The sequence below is a fragment of the Fundulus heteroclitus genome, chromosome 6 (assembly GCF_011125445.2).
Source record: "Fundulus heteroclitus isolate FHET01 chromosome 6, MU-UCD_Fhet_4.1, whole genome shotgun sequence".
In the NCBI taxonomy this organism is placed as follows: domain Eukaryota; kingdom Metazoa; phylum Chordata; class Actinopteri; order Cyprinodontiformes; family Fundulidae; genus Fundulus; species Fundulus heteroclitus.
This window is the reverse complement of record NC_046366.1, coordinates 20,212,390-20,235,849: the sequence shown is the minus strand read 5'-3', so window position 1 is coordinate 20,235,849 and position 23,460 is coordinate 20,212,390. Positions and strand designations below refer to the sequence as shown.

The 23,460-nt window shown below is 38.8% G+C and overlaps 1 protein-coding gene across 2 annotated transcripts in view; it reads right to left on the bottom strand.

Moving 5' to 3' along the window:
- agap3 (ArfGAP with GTPase domain, ankyrin repeat and PH domain 3) overlaps positions 1-23,460 on the bottom strand; it is a 190,545-nt gene that overhangs the window by 36,248 nt on the left and 130,837 nt on the right. For both annotated transcript variants that reach the window (XM_036138280.1, XM_036138279.1), the window contains exon 13: positions 11,038-11,193. In XM_036138280.1, coding sequence (XP_035994173.1) covers positions 11,038-11,193 — 156 coding nt within the window. The remainder of the gene's footprint in view (positions 1-11,037; positions 11,194-23,460) is intronic.

Below are 23,460 nucleotides of genomic sequence, written 5' to 3'. Positions count from 1 at the left end.
CTGTGTTGTCTATAAGGCAAACTCCATCAGGCATCTACTCTGTCTAAGTCTCTCAGAGCCCTCTGGAGACCGGTGTGACAAACCCTCAGAAAGGACCCGGCTGACAGCTCTTCACCTTGAGGACTCAGCGTTTGATCCATTTGTGCGAGTACGCGGTCGGAAACGGCAACAAGGTGCAGAGGAACACAAGGTGAGTTATAGTTTTTTTTTTTTTTTTTTTTTTCTGTGCATTGTGTTGCGTCGTATGCATGCGTCAGGCAGTCACTTAAAGAAGTGCTCGCCGTTCCCCGTGAATTAACGAGCAGTTGGGAAGAACAGGCCAAGGCGGTGCCATCTGTAAATGTCACAGGCACTGCTTGCTCATTTTACACATCATTAAAGCCAATATTCCTAACCTGTATCAGAGCAATCAGGAGCAGGCCATTACTGCGACAGGGGCCCCGGGGGAACCACGACCAAACTCAGAGAGAAAAGAGCAGTGAGGAAGAGAGAGACCGAGCACGCTCTCTATCTGTCTGACACACATATAAACACACCTCTGCACACTTTCACACGCGTGCTCAAACAGGCAAAGAACTAACTTCCAACAATAAACAAACACATGGAATCAGCACCAGTATTGCCGTACTAATAGCTAGTGCATTAGCAAACAGCGAAGAATGAAAACAGGGCCAATTATACAAGTATCTGTGGGCAGTGTGTATAGACCCCAAATGAGAATCTTGTTATTCCTTTCTCTTCATCCTGTGGTGCTCAGAAAGCTAAGCCATTACAAGAGTGGAGGCTCCAGGGACAGCTTTGGGAAATGAGAGTGAGTCAGGGAGTGACAAAACAAAGTATTGAGATAAACACCCACCATTAGCACAGGCAGTTAAACCTCCATTTCCTAATCCTCAGCTGGACTCCAGAGGATATTAACCCTCAGTTTACTAAGGTGCAGGACAATAGGATGCTCAATGTAAACTAAACACCTCAACCAATAGCCACATGTTATTTTCTACTTCCTTAGAGTCCTTACAGTATAAAATTCAGTTAAAGAAAGCAAGGAAAGGCACACATTAAATCTGTGTGCCAACTCTGTTCAATAAGAGTATAAGAAAAAAAAAAAGATGATCTCGCCGCAGCACGAACCCAAACTTTTTTTCCAATTAGTGATCACACCACAGTAAGACCTACCAGGCCACGTTGAGAACAACATTTTTCGGTGTAAACGCTGTTTACAAATGCTGACATTTTCCATATTAGTGAGGCGTTTAAAATGAAGTCAGCAATCGATTTAAGAAGAAATTATGTTTCCACAACATGTCGAGACATCTCTGTGGTTCATTTAGACCATGAGAGAGAGAGAGCAAGACTGTTAACATCTAATAAGAGGGCCCAACACAGAACAACAAAGGATTCTCTGTTTAATCCTTTTGAGCTTTCAACCTTTGCTGTTATGGAACATGCTGGATTTGGGAGTGTTGGCACCCTTTTGAAAAACTCACAGTTAAGGTAAGTTAATCTACGTTCTCTAGAATATACAGAGACAGCTGTTTCTGTAGAGCGAGCTGTGACAACTTTGCTAATTGGGAACAAGATACTAAAGTTTAAAATGTAAACCCCTTTACCATTTTGTCTTTTTGTTAAAGTATTAGTAAATCCCTATTTAATAAAGACCTATCTTTCACATTGTGGCATGACTTGACTTCTGCCAATAGCTCACAGCTGGAAGACGAGAGAGAAACCCATTCCTGTTATACTTTATAATATTGCAGTCCTTAGAGACCAACCAGAATTGGCTAAAAGCTGTATAAGGTCAAGACTTGACAAAAGTTTCAAATCACAGCTTTACAAAAACCGAGGACAGGAAATTAACTAAATAAGTCCTAATCGGTACATTGTTAAACTGAATGTTATTAAAAGGATGAAAAGTCTGCATTGTAGGCAGGCCTGCAAAGTGGTTATGTCGCGTTCAGACCAAACGCAATTTAAGCGTCAAAAAGGCGTCCAACGTCACAACTTGGACGCTTGTGCAGAGCATTTTGACACTCTGAGCAACGTGTGGACGGACCTGACTGACGGGAAATATTTACAGCAGTAAAAGTTTTGACAAGTTATCCGTGATCCTAATATCCTCGTTAATCCTCCTCCAGGCAAGGTGCTTTATATTACTCTCAATGTAGTGATAATAGGATGGGTATAAACAGCAACAAAGGGTTTGTCCTCTACTGTCTGCTGCTATGTCTAACAGCGGAGTGTCTCTAATTGGTTGATGCTCCAAGTCCAGTTGCAAAAGTTCAGATTTTCCAACTCTAGCGTCTGCTGCTTTCAACGCACAGATGCTTCTCCAAATGCGGCACAGGACCTCGCGAAGCTCCTAGATGCACGTCAACCATAGACTGCATGTAAACCAGATGGCCCTGATGCTCAAATCGTGTTTGGTATTAGTGTTACTCTAGATTATTCAAAGGCTATGCTGTTGACACTAAACTAAGCATGGGTAGTATTAAATAAGGGTGCATTACAACTCTATTACTAACAATGCTATCGTAAGTCAGACTCTGCTAAAGCACGTGCAGTGTGTAAACACAAATTAATACAGCTTTAAGGGCCACATCTGTTCATTCTGGGTGATTATTCATGGGGAACAGCAGCACCTCAAACACAAACATCACGTTACTCTTGTGCTTTGACTGGAGTGCAATCTACCTACCTATCCTGATCTTGATGGAATACAGTATTTTTGCTGATGAAGTTGTCCAATTTTAAGCTAAAATAACTTAATAATAAACCGAACTTCTAAAACTCAGAATCACTCATTATGCTTTATTGCGCAAGAAATGAGCAGCTTAAGGTAAAAAAAACAAAACAAGGTCTGTAAGTTGTAATCAAATGTAATACATGGAATTTGCTAATTACTACTTGCAGACCTTTAGCCGTATATACAGAACAGATTTTGCAACAAAACCATGTTTTGTTTTGAAACATCCTGAAAATCGTAACCTATTGTCAATGTTTTTAAGCCTTTTCACTTACAGATTAATGCATAATTAAATATTTTTTATTAGGGTAGGTCCAGTAAATATTAAAATTACCCGTTTGCTTTGGGGACATTGTTAAATGCTGACTTGTATTCCTAAATTATTTACATATTTACCTTTGCAGTTCTTAAAAGTTTTTAAAATGATCTGGAATGTCTGTTACCAACAAACTTACTCTGGCAACAGATGTTCCACTATCGGTTATCTTCTGTGTTCTTACCTTTTATGAATCAAGGCATTTAATTCAAAATAGGAATATAAAAATGTAGTTCAAAAGTGCTTTGCGCTTTAATATCTTTAAGCTGTTTTTGTTTTAATTTCAACAGGTTTGTTTTTATGATTTGCTCATCATTTCACACTGTTGTACAGTTTTCAAACTTTTCCCATTAGTCATATCATTGTTTAAAACTGGGATTTGATGTGCATCTTCCCGTAGACAGGAGCACCGAGTGCCTGATAGATGAAGGACGTGAAACTTTGAAAATACAAAACAGCTCAATCTTAGTGATGACTTTTTAAACTTTTACTTTCATAAATTGAAGACTAAGGTTCAACACTGAAGAGGTGCTCTTCAGACAATTTTGAATAAAAAGCACAATAAAATCTTCGAACATACCATGCAGGTCCAACTTTGTTTTGTGTCCTCAAAATACTGGCATTTCTCCTCAAAAGAATGATGATCAAACTATATATTAACTATTTGCACATGTAAAAGAGCACAACTTTAACCACCAAGTTACAATATACTTCCGTTAACAATCAGGCATATTCCAATTTACCTACATATTATGTTGATTTCATCCAGACAAATAAAGATTTACTTTTGAAAGGACACTTCCTCTAAACAATTAATATCCCCATATTCTCATAAAACTGATTTTACAGTGTCTGAAAGCACCTATTGTGGTTTATGCAGCTTACATGTAAAATGAGCCTACTCAATTGTTCAGAGTGATTAGAAAACTATTTTTACACCAAGCCTGTAATAATTGTAATAAAAATCAAACAGTTCTACAGACGATTTCACAAAATCATTAAAACTAGAGAGCGTGTCTTAGAATGGAGTTAATTTACTCTTTTTCATCCAAGTCCATTGCATAAGAAAATAAAATCTCTATATTTTAAGTAGGTTTCCTAATCTTTGTTATGATCTTTAGGTGTTTGGGTTTTTTGGTTTCTTTCATGCCTCTGTTTTCACATGTTGCTCATGTTCTCTTGGTGTCGCTTTATTAGTTCATTCCTTTAGGCTTAGTTTTTTTACTTTGTTCTTGTAATCTGTTCTGTGTGCATTCTAGTTTACTTTTCTGAGCTCTCTGCAGAGGTGGGTAATCCAGCTTCATAAAGTAAAAAGCCGGTGCAGAGATTAGTTCCAACCATTTGCATTTCCAGTTCCATAGCATAGAGATGGGCTAATTTACCTGGTTAAATGATCAGGTTGAGGGAAAACTAGGTATGTTTTTTGCTTTCTGAAGCTGGATTTACCCACCCCTGGATCTTTGTTCGTCTTCCCCTGGGTTCAATGTTTCTCTGTGTCTTAGTCCAGCTTCTTTGTGTTCATTAGTCTCCTTCCCTCAGCCTCCTTGGTTAACTTCTGCCTTGGGTTCTCCTCATTATGGTTTGATTTTCATATCTGCTTCCAATGGCATGCTCCTCCCCTTGGTATCTAAGTTCCCTGTTAGCCATTGTTTACCCATGGATCCTTCTGTTCTATTTTCATGTTCTCCACTACCCCATATCTCAGACCTCAGACTGTGATCCGTTTCCAGTGACTTATTTTAAGTTTGTCACTTGTTCTCATTAAATCATTATATTCATCATGCTCCTCCCAAGCTCCTTCTGCAAATTTCATCCTACAAGCAACCAACCAAACATGACTATCTCAAGACTAAAAAGTAATGTAAAAAAAATAAAATAAAAATAATTCACACTCATGCCAATGAGAAAAGGTGTAGCTGCTCATCTGACTTGCATCAAAGTCAGCAACTTGATGCAATAAGCTGCATTGTTATTATTTTGTATAATAAACGGAACCTGATTGCACTGGCTATGTTTATATTGAAATTAAAATTCTTTTATGAGCATTAATTATATGTTTTTAGTAAAGTGACTTGAGGTGATATTTATTGGGGTTCCGTGCTTCATAAATAGACTGCATTCAATTAAATCAATTGGTATTCCAGAAAATGAAAGTATTGCATAGTTATTCAACGGAATTGCCTACTCAATTGCCTAGCATCATGTGCTTATACCAGGTCTTAGACATTTTGCTTTAGATTTAGGCGAGATAACTATTAGGCTGTTGTTTAAAAACAATATTCTAGTATGAACTTGTTTACATTGTGAAAACATCTCTTCTTTCAGTTTCAGCGGTTATGTAAATAAACATGTTATGGCAAGCTCTGATGGAAATTCGACTGCTATCCCTAAAGGATTTTTAGATATAGAATTAAGCTTATTTATAACTTTTTACTTCAAGTAATCTTAAGGAGTGTCCCAGCTAAAGTGTCGACTTGAACCTAAGAGAGGAAAGGTGAAGTAAGGTAAAGATTAAGGTAATGGCAAAGAGGCCTTCCAAAGACAAAGGCTTAGAGCGCATCGCAAAAGAAGAAACGTGAAAAACACCTGCAAATATACACAAATAGGGAGGTTGTTATTGTTGTGGTGATAAGTGGAAAAAAATACTTCTCCACTAATTGTTGAGAAAGGTATAAAACATACCTGACATGCTCATTTTTTGTTAAAATGCAATTTAAAAATAAAACTTCTCAAAATTCTTGGTTGATTGTAAATGCTTTTAAATTAGAATTTAGCTTAAAATATATTATTATTTATGGCAGGCACAACCATTTTCTTCCACAGACATCTCTACTCAAACCACTTCATGACTTTGTTTTTATACTATGAACAACTTCCTGTTGTGGTAGCTTCACATTTATGTACCTCTCACTTTTTAAATGACACATCTCTGGAAATCCTATTGAGCCTCCATATGTTTCTTATTTACACTGTAGAAACTGCTTCAATCCAACCCACTAGGAAAAAAAAAATGTTACAAATAATTTCGGATTCTCATTTTGAAAATGTAAGATTTATGAAACAAACAAATACTCATTTATGTACTATTTTGGCTGAATAAAACCTGCTCCTTTTAAACACTGCATTGTGTTTTTTAATGAAACACAGAAAAAAATTAACTAAAAGTCAGTTAATTTCCCTTAAATGTGATATCTCTGGACCTGACCACATATGGACATAAATGCATTAAGGCCTGTCGTTAGCTCTTGTTATCGCTCTAATTTCTGTGACCTTAGCATGAATAAATAACATCCTTCATAAAAACTTGAAACACCAGGAGCCTTTTGTCACAATTTACCTCCATTAAATCACTCACATCTTTGATTCACACTAAACCCAACAAAACAATGAGCATTTGATGGTCTTTTTTTTTTTCTAAAAAAGAGAAATACATTAATGATGCTCTCTGACAGTCTGCATTAATCAGAAGGGCTCCCCCTGAACACAAGTCTTTATCGGCCATCGATTTTCCAGTGGGTTTATGGCGAGCGACACACGGAGAAAGCTCGTCGCCAGGCGGCTGCTGGGAAACACATTACGGGGCTGTCAGTTGTCTCGCCATGCATCCTGCATCATTCTTTAAGCACATGAGAAGTTCATTACAGCACACTGCTCTGACAGTGCATAGGATATTAGGGGCTCTGTCCCTTACTCACAATCCTGATAGAAGTTTAGTATACTGTCCAGAAGAGACTTAATATATTTATGGCTTTACTTACAAATATTAGATCATGGCTATTTGAAGGATCGTTTTTTGCGCTATAGGTGACAATAACAAACGGTAGGTTGCAGGGGTGTAACAAGTCCTCACAGAAAAAAAGATTTTGTGATAGTATAGGTCTATGTGTTTTGTTAAAGATTAGTCTGTCTCACAAAGGGTGTATGTAGTCAAAGTCAGCATGGGATTTTGGTAAAGCCAATATTTTAAGTGCTTGATATAAAGGTGAATGGTTTAAGCTTGACACTCTTTACCATGGTTTGAGACTCTTATTGTGAAATAAGACAGGAAGTGCTCCTGGAGTTGTTGCCTAGATGTGTTGACAGAATCAGCTAAAGCTGTAGTAAAACCTTCATGCATTTAGCCTTATAATTGTTTGAGCCACTTTTACATGTCTATCAAACATCTTTAAATATTATACCCATTGTGTTTATTGAATGTTTGTTATGTGAAGCTACTCATGAGGTCAGGCACAGAATACTAACCAGGTATAATTACTAATTTTTAGCTTGTTGATTTCACTTGGTGCATTAGCACTGTAAAAGCCTTCTACTTTGTAGAAGAAAGAAATTATAACAGAGTAACCGACAAGATTAAACCTATTTGTAAGAAGGTTTACCAATACCATGACTGGCTAACTGTTAGCAGCTAATGATGCTAAAGTTAGCATCTTTGGTGCTAAACTAAAATGAAAATCCAGAGTTTCAAGGTATCTAGATCGGATTTAAGCAATCTGGTCAAAATTCAACTAGCTCTTCCAACAATAAAAACAAATTGTTATTAACATGGTTTGAAACTTCAGTTTTTTCCAATCCGATACTGATACCTGGACCGAGCTTATCGGCCGATACCCGATAGCGATCCGATACTAATCATCACTAGCTGCTGTGCCTGGCACTGTGTGTGATGACATAACCGCTGTTGCAAACATAGAACTGAGTTGACTAGATTGCTGTAACGGTATTTCTGTGTATGATATTAATAAAAAAAGAAATTCATGCAATATGTAATCTAGCTAAATAGTCAATATCGGAGTCGATATCCGATCCAGGTATACTGGCAACCTTGGCTCAGGAACCAGGAACTAATCGCGGGCTACACACTGCACCAAAATAGTTCTGCACTTTACCTCTAGGTTTGAAATTAGAAAAAACCTGACTAAAATATTGTTGATAAAGAGGACTGATTGTTCATGGGGAATGTTACATCCATCCCGGGTGACAAATGAGAATGATTTTGGTGAATTTTGCAGTACATTTCTTACTTATTGATCCTTTAAGGTGAAGGAAACTGAATAAAATGATTGTTAAAAATGCAACAATTTTTATGTGATATTGTTTCTATGGTTTAAAGTCCTTTTAATGAAATGCCCCAGAATGCAGAGTGCCATGAGTTTTCTCTGGCTGCTCCAGCAGCATATTGTAGCGTAACACTGCCCCTTGTTTATATGTTATGTGCATCTGACAGTTGGTCAAATAATGATTGCGGCACAAGAAATACAAATTAATTGCCTGTAGATGGCACCACGTCTGTTCATCTGCTCATCGTGCCAATTGCAGGGTTATATTTACGCTCAAAAAAGGACTACCAAAACACTATCAAAACCTTATTTTATTTTATCAAATGGTTTTTGGTATTTTTTATAAACATATAATGTGGCTATGTACCTTTACGTCTTTGTATAAAACTAAAGAATTTTAAAGATGGCACTATCAAAACTGTTGATTATTTATTATTGTAGCAGAAGTAGGGATAATTCTAGCTTTTCTATGTCAAATAAATGTTAAATGTGTGAATATAATGATTCTATTACATCACGGTGTTATTCTTAAAAAAAAAAAAAAATACTATGAGAGTCCCACATCAGCCCATGCCTATCTGTGAATAGATCTAAATATCATCCCTTTTGCCGTCCAGGAGCAGACTCTAAGTACCCGCAATGTTGGTAAATTTGGAAATGATGCAGCGACAGTTTCTCCAAGCTCCCTAGTACATCCCACAAGTCCCATGCTGACCAAAATGATATCTCACCTTAAAACGCTCGTGCTGTTTTGATTTATGATGCTTCACAACTACTAAAATTCAATTTCAGCCTGCAGTGCATGCCTCTGATTGCCCTGTAAATGAGATAAACTGATACCAATTTATTCAAGGATCCCACCTCTCCTCTTTTTTTTCCATCCCTTGCCGCCTCTCTCCCCTATTCTTTCAACAGGACATGCAGCTCATACCCTTAGAATTGGGTGAATCCAATATTTAAGCGATATGTCTGTATCGCAGAGCATTCAGCTGAACAGACATGCTGATGCTAATAGAAAACCTTGCAGAGAAGAATAAGATAGATAGAAAACAATGTGCATGTTTGATGATGTGAGAAACATTTCGAATTTGCCTCCTCCGGTCTGATTGCTCTTAAACTTCCTCCTCAAGAAGTCCAGGAGTAAATAGATAAACGGATAAGGTTTGAAGATGTTTGATAATGCCAGCTGTCACTCAACTACGATTTTTTTTTTTTATGTGCCAGGAGATACACATTAAGAGCTAAGTACTGTCAAATATAACTCAAGTGAGGATGCTGAGAGTTGCAGGCTGATTCTGTACATACATACAGCTACAGCTCATGAAATACTGTCAAAACATAAATGATGATGCTAAATCCTGAATATTAAAATGTTGGGCCCAGTAGGATTACTGAAACAGAGGTTGCTATCACCACATAAGACTCTAGTAGCACCACTTATCTCACACCACTTATCAATGTGATGCTGATGATGTTCCCTCTGTACAACAATGTGGTCAACAGACCCATTCAGACTTTAAAGAGGAGCTGTCAGAGACTGGGATAAAAAAGTATAATGATTATAAATGCTAAGCCCCATTTAGAAGGCGTCAATGCCATTGTTGTTGTTATCAAGCATATCAATCTTGTTGATTGATCATCCCGCTCCGGTGACATCAGTTTTATGGCCTCTGAAATGCGTCTCAGTGTTTTCACAATGCCATCCAATTAGGGAGCTCCATTCATCATTGGGCTGAGGAATCATTATTAATTGGGTGGAGAGCCGACTGCCACTCCCCTGCTGAGGACGGCCACATTCACTATTCATGCAACGGTAAAATAAATTGGGGCTGAGCAGGGGGCCGCGTAGAGACACAAAACTACACACCTTTATATTCATCATTACCACAAAAAGTCAGAATCTAAATTATTATGTGGTCCTTTTTTGAAATGATGGGTTGTTTTTTTTAATCTAGAAGTGTGATGATCAAAGGATAGCTTCTCTTAAAGGTTTTATCCAGTGGTGGATTGTTTTTTTTTTTTTTCAATAACAGATATACACTAACGATGAGAACACACCATGGGTAATGAAGTATGAGTTCCTTTTGCCTAGCTTTTTCACAAAACACAAAATGCATTGATTAAAAAAATAACTCAAACTTTGCTTTGTGTGTATTTGGATTGATGACCTCACAAGATGTACATGCGTAAGCTGATCAGTTGCTATTAATAAACAACACATTTGACAGATTTTGAAGCATTTGTGTCCCATTCCAATCTGCCCCCGTCCCATTCCAGAACTGCTTCCACGTGTTTTATTGTTGCCAAATGTTCCGGAAATGCATGCTGCGCGTTCACATCTGACACAAATTTTTGCCACTGCCATACAGAACACAAGCAAACATCTTTACCAGAGGAGTTTGATTGAAAACATGCAAATAAAGAGGAAAAAATAAGAAACGACAGATAAAAGTCAATGCGGTTTTGATCACCTGCCTCATAACTTGCTTGACGTGATTAGAGACTAAGTGAATGTGGAAGCTTGACTTTGGGAGGGTGGATTTAGTCGCAAACAGTGACTCGCCACAACATAGCAAGACTTATAGGAAAACTGAACATGATACACTGTTCTATAAGTGACAAACTATTTTAAAAGTGAATTTGCCTGGTTTTACAAAAATGTTTTGCTAGACGCTTTATGCAAATTTATATAAGTCTAGTTAATGAAGTTGTAAAGTGCTGACAGAATTATAAGATTAGTAAATTCAGTGGAAGCATAATGAGAAACATGTACTGCCTTGCTCAAATCTGACATATCTATGCTAATGAGAACAATCGGTAACAGTAAAATGGGATTTTTTGTGAACTTTGTAGCTTCTGTGAACTTTGAATGTGTTTATAGTACAGAAAAGCAAACTGTAAAGCAATGTCTTTTTTCATACCATCATTGCCCGCCGATAGCCCATCCGGCTTTGTGATGCCTGTGCTCTTTTTCCGCCTGTGCTTTTTGCGGTTGGCGTGCGGAGATGGAGGTGGCTCAAGTTTAGGACTCGTGGCGCTGCCCATGCTGGAATTCGCAGGATCGCTCATCCCATTGGCTGAAAGAACAAAAACAAAGAAAAGTTAATTAGAAAAAAAATAATACATGTTTTGTGTTTACTTTCCAGGAACATTTTATGCCATGAGGTCCACTTATCAGGTTCATTTTTTAAACATCTTGGAACATGCAGCTTTGTATTAACAAGAATAGTATATCACAAAAAGTACACAAAAAGGTTATAGCATAATCTGTCATCCACAAGGTTACAAAAATAACAATAATTCACCAAAATTAGTTAGTAAATTAATCTACTTTTTTAAATCAGTTTGATTTAGTATGAATTTAAAATAATGACTTATTTTAATTTTAATTTATTTTGTTTTGTTTTGAAAACATGCAGTGACGATAACAAGATAAGATTCCATAAAGTGTAAAATCAGGCAAAGTATTAAATAAAATGAATCTGACTTAAACTGCATTTAATTATATAATGTTAATAGTTTATACAACAATTCAGTACAATTTATTATAATTGATTCGTAACATCATGCTCGCTGTGAGAGCACCGTTTGTTGAAGCATGAATGCAAAAGTTGCTTTAATTTCCAAATACAGAGTTTCTGAAGGAGCTTAAAAAGTCATGATGACCCTTAACTATAAGACACACACCAAGTTCAACTGTCTAAATTTTAGGCCTTTTTTTAAAATATAACATGTCTCAAATTAGTATGCCCTTACCTTCTCGAACTGATTTTTTTCCCCCTGTTTAGTTTTTTTTTTTTTACTTTTTTGTGGAGGGAAGTGGTGCACTGACAGCAGAAATTTATTCCACGTGTTGTGATTCTGGCTAAGGAATCAGGGTGTTATTGTACTGTGGCGAAACTACAAAGCTCATGATGCGGGGCAATGGAAAAGGCTGTCGGAAGTTGTTTTTTTAACCAACAATCAGATGTTCCGACAATCTAGTAAAAGAAATCCTGTGAAATTGGCATATTCTTCTTATTATTGTTTACCAGCTTCTCCAGGAGAGTGTATGTTAAGAGAGGTCTGAGTTGGGGGGAAAAAACTTTTTAATAGCTGACTGAAATCTTTTGTCAATAACAGAACAGTACGTACTATTGTGATGCTAACTGTACAGGTTACGTTGTAAAAGGCACAAAAGGTAGGTATGTGCAAAAGCAACTTGCATGTGAGAGGCAACTAAGATATTTTAGAATATTTAAATTTACTTAGTTACTTAGTTACTAAGTAGGATTTCTTACTGAGTGATTAATTATGATGGCAACATTAAACTATCGTGTGTAACATATGTACATATGTCATACATTTAATTCATAATAGGCTTAAAAAGACCTTAAACAGTGTTACCCTACAGATCTCATACAGAAAAGCCCCAACAGAAGGACTCTGGCCTTGAGTTCACATAGGAAAAGGGCTAGAATTAGCTTAATGAGGAAAGTATACAATCTCCAGTTCATTCTGAGGGTTTCCAACATGTTCCCAGGCCAGAAGGGATATATAGTCCCTCCAGCAAGTTCTGGTTCTACCCCAGGGTCTCCTCCCAGCGGGAAGGGCAGAGAAAACCTCCAAAGTAAGGTGCACAGGGGGCATTCTGATTGGATGCCCGAATCATCTAAATTGATTCCATTTGATGCTGAGGAGCAGGTTTCAAATAACTACTTACATCTATCTGCTTTCTCTGACACCTCACTGATCTTAATAAAATAGCAAATTTTGAGTCTTCTTCATTCAGTAGCAGCCTCCACACTAAAGAGTGTTGTTGTTGTTGTTAGCAAGGCCTAGCTATCAGAAAATATCAAATGTATTATTCCTTGCGATTGACTGGGCAACATTCTGAGCCAGTCAAGCTGAATGACGAACCATTCAAGTCAAAGGAGGACTTCTGGTTCTTTGAAATAAAATGTATGCAAAATTCGCAGTAGATCTAGGAAGGAACAAGGCCGGTAGAAAATAAGGCTGTGTGTTAATCCTTTGGAACTGATCAGGACTTGGCTTAACTTATGCAACGGGAATGACGCGTAAAGATCCTTCATAACACTGAGGATTAAAATGGAAATAAACATTTCCTGGACCGTAGAGGGAGACGTGTTAAACACAAATAATGTCACTACACAGGGAAGTGGCGGAGAAAGAAACTTCTGTTGTAGATGTTTTGAAGGACATGTATGGGGCTGTGAATGAATGGTTACCTGAATTAGCCTTTGGCGGAGCTCACCATATGACTGTCTGAGAGTGACAGGGGGTTAAGAGCTGGCTTTGTTTCTTGTAAGTGATTTTATAAATGTGATATTAACCTGTGCCACCGTCGGGCAAAGGGACAGGAGGGATGGGAAGATAGCAGGAGCTTGTCAGCTTGCCATCTTTCTGATTTCCTGACATTTGACATCACTTTCCCTTCTTTCCCCCTCCGGGTGCCATTAAGAATTTGAGAGAGAGGGGGCCAGAGGCCTGGGGGAAGAAGGAAGGGAGGGCCGGTAGATGGGCCCCATATTGCTCTCTTCTTACCACCCTGTGTGGTGCTGGCAGCATCCTCCATTGTCTCCCATCAAAAGCTCATTGTAGTGTAGCAAACTCCATTCATTTCCCTGCACACCGTCCCAGCCTCCAGGGGTGGAGTGCAGGAGGACAAGGGGCTCAGGGATTATTGCTGTTTTTTTGTTTGCCAGTTGCACATGCTGTAATGTGCGCCACTGTGCCATTAGCCAGTGTACAACATTAGGCCTAATTCGGTCATTACCTTTAGGGAGATGGGGCTGTCTTGGAGGAGTAAGCTGGGCTCAGCAGGGGGCTGAAGATGCTTCTATGGGGCGGGGGAGCTCAGAAGGCTAGAGGAGGGGGGGGGGGGCACACTGTTTGAGGCTCAAATATAGAAGATAACACCTGAGACACACCTCATTATGTCTGTCCTCAACTTAGAAATTACTCTTGATGAGCCGACATACCAACAATAATAAAAAAATAATACGTTTTTATGATTTTTTTTTTTTTTACGTTTTGAACCACAGAAGTTATATCCCAGCATAAATAATGTTGTTTTTTGGTAAGAACCATGTTGATTATGTGCCATCGCGCGCACACACACACACAAAACATGCTCCTTTCGCTGGAGCACATATATTAGGCTCTCTGGTGCTTTGAATGGCAGCGCGCAGCCACACATGTAGCAGCCCTTCGTCGAGGCGTCTGTTTCAATTTCCCTGCTCCCTTACAACAGCCCCCCTGAGACAAGTCATTAGCTGGCTCAGACAGCTGGGGGCACAGGGGTCCTCCGTGTGCTACCCCCCCTTCCTCCCTCTCTCTCTCTCTCTCTCCCTCTCTCTCTCTCTCCTCCTCCCTTTCCATACCGACTTCTGTCCCGCCAGCACAGCTCCGTATGGCGGGTGGAAGGCATGAGCTGCAACCTGCCTCTGAAGTGACACCCAGCATTTGTTTAATGTCGCTTGAGGTTAAAGGGGAGGGCTGCCCCTCGGGGGGCCCCGACCGTGTCATAAACACCTCTAATTATCAATTTCTGGGCCCTAATGTTGTGGAAAATGACCCTGGTTCTTTTGATTCTGCACCTGAAACGTGCTCCACAAAAGGCAGCGCCGCAGAGGAAACGGTTCCAAAACCGAGCAGCAACAGGGAAGCAACTGAAACCTAATGGATGTATATGAACAATTTTACCGTGAGTGGTTCAAAGCCCTAAACTATGGCAATCTGTTAAATAAAATGTGTTAAGATGAGAATTATGAAGTCGAAACTAATCTGATTGAGAAAGCCCAGAAATCACAGTGGCATTATTAGCCGGCTGTTAGTGTGTATGAGGGCCATCAGGACCAAGCTGGGTAATGAGTTGCACTGGGAATCAGGAGACTCTTTACCACTCAGCCACAATCACCTGGGCAGCAGAATAGGTGCAAAGCTAACCTGTGATTACAGTGTATTACACTCCCACCACGCACATGACAGCTTAAACGTGCTTGAGAATGAAGGTTGAGACAAAGAGAGCGCTGCGAGCAGCTTCCTGCCTTTATCAGAGCCACACTGAGAAAGAGAGAGAGAGAGCAGTGGGGAGGGGGGGGGGGGTGCGAAGGAAGGAGGGAGTTATTTCATTTTTATTCAAGAGGCTCAAGGTAAGGAGCGCCATGATTCCCCCCAGGCCCCTTGACACGGCAGCCCTGCCTGTCCTCAATCAAAGCCAACGGCTGCAATTAATGGCAAAAATTAGAAACAATCACCGCCTCCCCCTTATTATCCTCAATTAGAGCGTACTAATCAAGGCCTGATCGCGCTCTGCTGCTCTCTCCAAACTAAATGTCAAACTTCATTACAACCTGGCTTAGAAATCAAACGCCCCACACGCTATCACCCTCGCATCGGGAGGCCGACGTATAAAATACGGCGTCGTGGAAGGAGGCGATCTGTGCGTTGGGGAGCTGGATTGGAAAGTTATTATGTTGTTCATGAGATGCAAAAGGAATTCAGGAGGGCAGATATAGATAGACGGTGTGGACAATGAACACATTCCCAGAAAATGCAGTTCTTGGTGTGCTAAGAGGTCATAAGTTGGAAATATCACATACAAGCCTGTATAGGAAATAAACGTTTGAATATTGGCTAAAGTAAAACATACTGGAGCAAAATTCACTCCACATTCTTTACTGCTCGGTGGCTTTAACATATTTGGATGGCAGTGTAGAGATCTGGAGCAATACTTGTTCAGTATTGTTATTATCTATCTTGCAAAAGAGAGCATCAACTATAATCCTTTTTTTTTTTTTCATACAGACAACATCCACAACCAAGATTTAAAAAAAATAAAAATAACAATCAGGTTCACTCGTACTGCAAAATAAAAATGTTTAAAGCCCAAGACCAATTTCCAGATAACAATCTAAGCTGTAAGCAGGGAAATAAAGCTAAAACATCCCGCTATCCATGCAGCACAATAAACCTTTCTCATTTCTGTTGGTGGAGTAAAGGTTTGGAACAGTTCAAGCATGACCCAGTTTAGAAGGCAGTTCTTCGTTTTTGTAAGGTAAAAGGAACAAGAATGACTTTGATTAGTCATTTATGCATTACACATGTAAATGTATGAATTAATCCTATTATGAAAGTGCATGCTATGTCTACATGCAGTATGTGTTTGTATTTGTGTAGGTATATCTGTCTGCATAAATCTCTGGATTTTCACTAGCCTTTTACCTCAAGACTTTGGCTACGTGGAAATTAGAAAGAAGGAGAGAAAATCAACAGAAAATGATGACTAACAATATCAAGTGGTAGAGAAGTGATTAAATAAGTCTGTTTCTTTACACAGCTTTGAAAATCGGCTTATTAACATTTATAATTGTCATTATTAATAATATTGGAGCTTCCGGTGCTATTTTGTTTAGTTGATATGATTTGATTATTTGTTCATACAACACGTTTGTAATCAAACCTCGTCATCATCATCGACTTACACGGAAAAGGTAAGGCTGTCACATAGATCCAGAAAAGCTTTGTTGATCACTGATGTCTCACCTTTTAATTGTTGCACCTCATTAGTGAAGTTACTACATCTGTTTATGAAAAGTTAAGGTATATAAATATATATTTTTGCGTGTGTGTGTGTGTGCGTGTGTGCGTGTGTGTGTGAGATAGTGTCCTATTGTACCAATTCTGTACAGCGATGCTGCCCCTGCCCCACCTGTTGCTATCAGCTGCTGATGCAAGACTACTACAAATCCCTCTGGCATCGAGGTGTGGAAACCAGGAGCTACCGGCCTTTTTCAGTGATATCTTTTTTCATTTATTTTTATAAACCTTTATTTAACCAGAAAAGGGCTTATTGAGATTGAACAACTGTTTGCAAGAGTGTCCTGTGCAACAAAGGCAGCACCAAAAAACAGTTAATATTATACCTTTTTTATTTTATTTTACAAATTACTGTGTAGTTACTGTTATATTGTAAAACTATACTATTTTTATTTAAAATTATGACAGTGAATATCTGTTTACATCCAATTGGCTCATACTTATTAGACTACAACTTTGAGGGTATTCTTAATGTAAAAAAAAAACAATAACTAAAGACTTTAGACTCTAAATAATTAGACTCTAAACTAATTTCAGCCGTTTTTAATGTTTTGAGGTGAACATAACTTTACTCGTTCCTTGACCCCTGACTTTAGCAACTGTCATCGGCAATCCTGTGACAATTCACAGATGACTGAACTGTGAGAGTTTAATCCAAGCTCCAAAGATTGAGGCACACGACAGAGAGCAGCATCTAAACAAGCTTTCGGCGCATTAAGGATGGGTATCCTTATGAGTAGAAGCAATAAAAAAAATTGGGCCAGGATTTAATCAAAAAAGCGGCGCTCAATATTCAAGAGATGCTCCTACCCCTGCCTCTGCCTTTGCATCAGTAGGTTTACAAATGAGAGCCCTCTTTAAGTAATATGAAAACGGTTACCTGGCTAAAATGCATTCATTCGCCTGTGAATCATCAATCTGCTGTTTTTGCATCACATTTTAGGTTATAACCTGCAACCTTCGCCAAGGATAATGGAGTGATTGGGCTTGGTTCAAGTCAATTCTAATGGCAAAACACGAGTACCCTCTCACAGTGGAACACCCTCTATTGATTATCGAAGACACATTAGGATGAAAGATAAGAGGGTTGTATTTCAATCAAGTTTATATTTTCTGATGGGCCCGTCGCATTTTACACTACAGGTGCTCTCAGCTGCCTTAATTCAGACAGTGGAAATGAAAGGAGGCATAGACGTTTTTTAAGCACCGAAGATTTTCCTCCTGCTGTAGAAGTCTTGAACTGTCGCACACCGACTATCCACTGATTACAGCGACGCTTCTCCTCCTATACCATAATCTGTCATTTGCCACGTTTCTGCTATTGTTTTCAGCTCATTTGCCTCATTCGAGCTCATTTGTGGTTACCTTAAAAGTAGCATGAAAATAATTGAAGAAAAATAGAATAATGGAGCAAATTGTGAATCTGATTTAGTTGAAGTCTGGCTGCTGGTTAATGAGCTATGTTAATAGTTAGGGGCTTTTCAGTTTAACAAATATGGAATGGAGGAAAACTCCGCTCTCGCTAATTTCCACAGCGCAATGTTTAGGTTACTCCTATTTGTACCGAGCAGTTTGCCTTCGTTATTCGCAAAACATTCAACTATAAAGCTGTTTTTATTTCTGTCACAGACAAAAGTACACTTTGTGGGGGGAAAAAAAAAAGCCCACGTACAAACAGCCAACACACAACCGTGCTCATTTATTTGAGGACCCCACGAATCTAAGTAATTCTGCTTTGGGCATGGTGCTGATGGGAGTCAGGGGGGGGAGTGAGGGGTGGTGATGGAAGTGCCTGCGTCCAGGCAGAATTGATCGTTCGGCAGCTCCAAATGATAGTCAGGCTTGTCTGCAGAACCACGAGGGCCGTGCAGTTGGACTCCAGCAGCGCTCGTAAAGTGCGCTCTTTAAACTGCCGGGGCCCCTGGGAGCCCATGGGGAGGAGGGGAGCCGCCGCCGCGCTAATGAGAACTACCAGAGTGCAAACATGCATGGAAATGACTGTTATTCTGTTGATGTGCATTTAAGTGCTTTTTTACTGCCAACCACAAAGAGAGGGAAATAACTGGTGATGAATGGTACTCCCGAAAAGCATTCATTTTCCTCTTCGGAAGAAAGGAGACGAAAACAGAGGAGGGTGGGGGGGTGTAGAGACAGAGAGTAAGATGGAAGGTAAAGACAGGATGGGTTCGGTTCGGGGTGGGGTGGGGTGGGGGGGGGGGGGTTTAGCTATGGTGAATATATTATCTTACTAGACGCACGCACACCGCCAAGGCGGCAGTAAGCGGGGATGCATCGGTAGCGGGAAGTTAACCTTCACTGTTCCACCCCTCCAAACAAGCTGCTTCTGTCAAAGAGCAGCAGCCAAAAAGGTCACAGCGATCACAGCCCTGATCACACAATCATGAAAATTAGCCGCGTTTCATCTACATAAAAAGAAAGTTTTATGTAGATGAGGAGCGCTATAACGTTCCATTATAGCACTCCTCTTTAGATCCTTTCTGTTTGTTTTAATTTTGGCCTTTGCAACAAAGACGGGGACTAAAAACTGCAAGATTGAGTCGCTCTAAAATCATAAAAGCGATAACTTTAGACTCAAATTAGACCTGTGGTCGAAAGACCCGAGACACAACTTGGTCTGACATTGAAGTGTCACAAGGAAATTATTAACGGGCTGCTGAAATATTATGCATATTGCATATTTTATTATCTCAAGCTATGTAAATAGGCTGGACTTTTTTTCCCACTGTTAAACTTCAATATTTCATCTTTTGTTTTTCTCTCAATATGCATATTATCAATAACTGTGCAATATCAACTCTAGTATTTACTTTTCACTTTTTATCCTTGGCATTTATTTAGAACTAACTTTAGATTAGAGTAGTGTGTTCTTTTTACATTACTAATTATTGTGTGTAACTCTTCTGTATGTGTCTTTGCCACTGTTACACCCTAATTTCTCCATTTTTGGGACAGTAAAGGAAGTTCTTATCTTACCTAAAGTTTTCCCTTCAGATTTAGCACAGTGTAAAAACAAACACTTTATACCTAATACTATTGTTGTTACTGCAGAAAAATTAACAGGATACATTTCTTTTCATTATAGGTAAAAACAACATTATTACCCCTGTATAAGAATATTTCCATTGTCCTAATTGGTAAAAAACAAAGAAAAACTATATATAGCTAGCAAGTCAGCAGCCATTAAGATATAAAAAGAAAGATTTTTATACGCAGCATGAGATTTATTTGTTTATCTATTTATCTCCTGAAGTGTGACAAATAATGATGTCTTTTGTACCGTTAATACAAGTGTTTGGAAACAAAGTTTATCAACATTGTACACAGGGATTTTTCTCATACAACCATTTCAGTTTACAGTCCTGTTTTATTTAATTCTTGTTTCAGGAAATTATTGCCTCCTATTTAAGGGGTCCTGTTGGATTTAATTTTAAACTGTGGTGGGATGATGTCATTATCTAATTTGCATATTTGTTTATACATTTGTGACCCAGGCTGTAGCAGAACTTTTGCCAAAAAAATTTTATTAAAAATAGTGATTAAGCATGTTTGGAACTTAAAAGACTACTTTAAAATCTACATTTACATGACAAGGCAGCAGCAGCTGTGGTTCGCCTGTGAGACAGCGCTGAGGGAAGTGGGTAGTCTCATGGCAGCTCTCACTGCTGCCTCAATACAGCGTCTCCAAAACGACTGGTGCCATCAGTAAAATTGCCATTAAAACTAAGAAAATTGCTAAAATTTGTTTGTTGCTAGTTGCTTTTTGAAAGAAAATTGCTAGAAGGGTCTGAAAAGTTGCTAAATATAGCAACAAAGACGTTAAATGGGAAACACTGGAATGTCGTCTCTAGTTTTCCTTCCCTCATGACTGAGAGCAGTGCAGCACAGTAGCCGCTAGCCAGCTTCGCAGCCAGATAGGAAGGAGCAGGTGGTGTTAGTTTTTCAGAATAAAGTACATTTCGATGTTCATGATATTTAAATTAATTTCAAACTTGGATTATGGTTAGTATAAGTGTGCAAACATTTGCTATCATATTATAGGGTAAAGTTATCTATTCAATTAAATTTTGTTTACATAACACCAATTCACAACACGGCATCTCAATATTCAAGAGATTCAAGATTCAAGATTCTTTATTTTCACCGTGTTACTGTGGTGAAATTTATTTCAGGACATACTCCGGCTTAGAGTATACGCAACAAACAACCAAACAACAGACAATAAACATGTGTACAACCTTTTGTATTTTCTTTCACTTTAGTGTGCAAAAGATAAAAAGATAAAACATGAAAAAAGGTTTGGGTCAGAGTCCAAGGGCTTTGATATCAGTCCCTTCGCTATTGATATGAGCCATGCAAGGCAGATTAGTCCGTCCTTCATGAATCACAAGTAATGAGGTAATAAATTGATTTTGAGGTCACATTTACAGAAATGTGCCGTTGATATTCCTAAGAGAAGAGTGTGCGAATAGGCGATAACAGTACAGTAAATGTAACATACGCTGGACTTTAACATATTTAACATTAGATGTAGTGTAACAAGTGGTTGTAACATATAATGAACATTGTATGGACAAACTCTCAGCAAGGGTCTATTGTCCTCTGCTGAGGAACCATGGCAATAACTGCAGTGGCCTTTTCTTTGGACTCGTTCTACGTAAATTGAGTCCATTTCCTACAAACGGCATCCCACAATCCCCTGTGCTGTGCACCAACCATGCTAAATCCTTCCTCTCCTGTGCGGCACTTAAGGACTTTACAAAGTATCTAATATGCTCTACATTGTTTTACCATATATATATATATATATATATATATATATATATATATATATATATATATATATATATATATATATATATATATATATATATATATATATATAAGAAAAACTTCACTCTAACGGTGTGGCGGCTTTTAATTTGCTGTAGCGGTGCGTTACGATCAATTACGTGTTGTGTAAACCTTGCTATTTCCTTGATGATTAAACAAGAGTTGTCAGGGTAGGTTGCCATGGTTTCTACTTTCTAGTCAACTCTGATGCTGCATCTCATGCTGTATCTTCCCCCCCTCAAAATTAATGATGAAATGCGTAGCAAGTAAAATGCTTCCTTCCAAACACATAGGTAAACATTACCTATTTATTAGCCACTACCTATTGTACAAATAAACTGAGAAGTAATGGCTCTATGCATCAAAATACTCATCTAGGTACTTGGCGAAAACAAATGCAAGAGAGCTCAAAGCATGATCCGTCACTTTCTTTGTTTCCGTTTAAAAAATTGTTAAAAATCCTACTAATTTCAGTGGACCATCTTGAGGCTTAAAGCTTATACCAAAAATGCTTTGGTATCAGCAAACAATCACAACAATCCTGTATTAGGTTTGCTATTGCTACGGAGGTGTGATGTAAGCGTGTTTCAATTAATGCCGTTGCAGCTACCACTCTAGATCCCATAATATAAGGGATTATCCTTTAGCATCCAAATAGCGCTTTTAACTGTTCCATATTTAAAAGGAGCAATAAGTAAGACCTTTACTGTAAAATCAACCTAAATAATACTCATTTGTCATCCAGGATGGAAGTAACAATCCCTATAAACAATCAGTCCTCTCCATCAACTATTTCTTAGTCACCTTTTTCTCCTTTCAAACCTAGAGGTACGGTCCGGAACTACTTTAGTTCAGAGCCTGTGTTTACTTCCTGGTTCCTGAGCCAATCATATGAGAGTTCCCAGGGTTCCTAACACAGAGCGCTGCATTTGGTATTTAATCTTGGCAAAAGAGCAGCAGCCTACAAACATGGAAGCCAGTAAGGGAAGTGGATCAGAAGTAGAACAGAATAAAACATCATAGACCTATCCTGTGGAAGTAAAAAGTCAGTGGAGTTTCGCAGCAACAACGGACCGTTTGGTAAATGGCGAGTTTCCGTGAAAGGCACTGTTTATTTGTGGTTCCGAAGTGTCATTATTACTTATAGTTCCTTTAACTACAGAAGGTGACAAAGGATCTTCTCCTGGCATATTTGCTATGTTACAGGAGTTTTAAACTTCAACATCAGCTCAATGTTATAAATGTCACCTGTGATCTTTCAGGTGAGATGGGAGAGGGAGAGAGGAGTTTCTGGCTCAATCCTAATAACCTTACAGAGCAAAGACTCTCTAGCCAAAGCAGAAGTGGGTCAGTGGTCACCATGATAAGTGCTATCCGAATATTACAGTCAGTAAGGATGGAGGTAGGAAAATTAGCCTCAATGCTCCCTCCAAGGGACATCGCAACGTCCCTTACTGGCACGAAGAACCCTTTAGGTATCCCACAACCTGTTGTGTGACATGACGTATCAGCACAGCTCCCTCACAGAAATCATCGAAACATATCCGAAGAGAAGAGTGCACGCATTTTGTAGTTCATTTTCGGAGGGCTGTAGGCCTGGATCTGGCTCTTATTACCCATGTGTGTTTCTGTCACGTAATGACGTCGGAGTTAAAGGTTGTCTGAATTTGTTACAGCAATCCGAAGTTTATTTCCTCCCCGCGATAGAGTTCTTACAGTTGACCCCATGAAAGGTCAAGGAACAGGAGCTAGGAACAGGAGGTAGAAGGTCTTATTCAGAGTATTCAGATTGAGCCTCTTTATGCTGTTAACCTGGAGAGATCAAAATGGCCTCTCTGTATTTATTGTGCATCTTAAAAATGTGTTTTGTTTGTTATTTTTGTCTGTTTAAC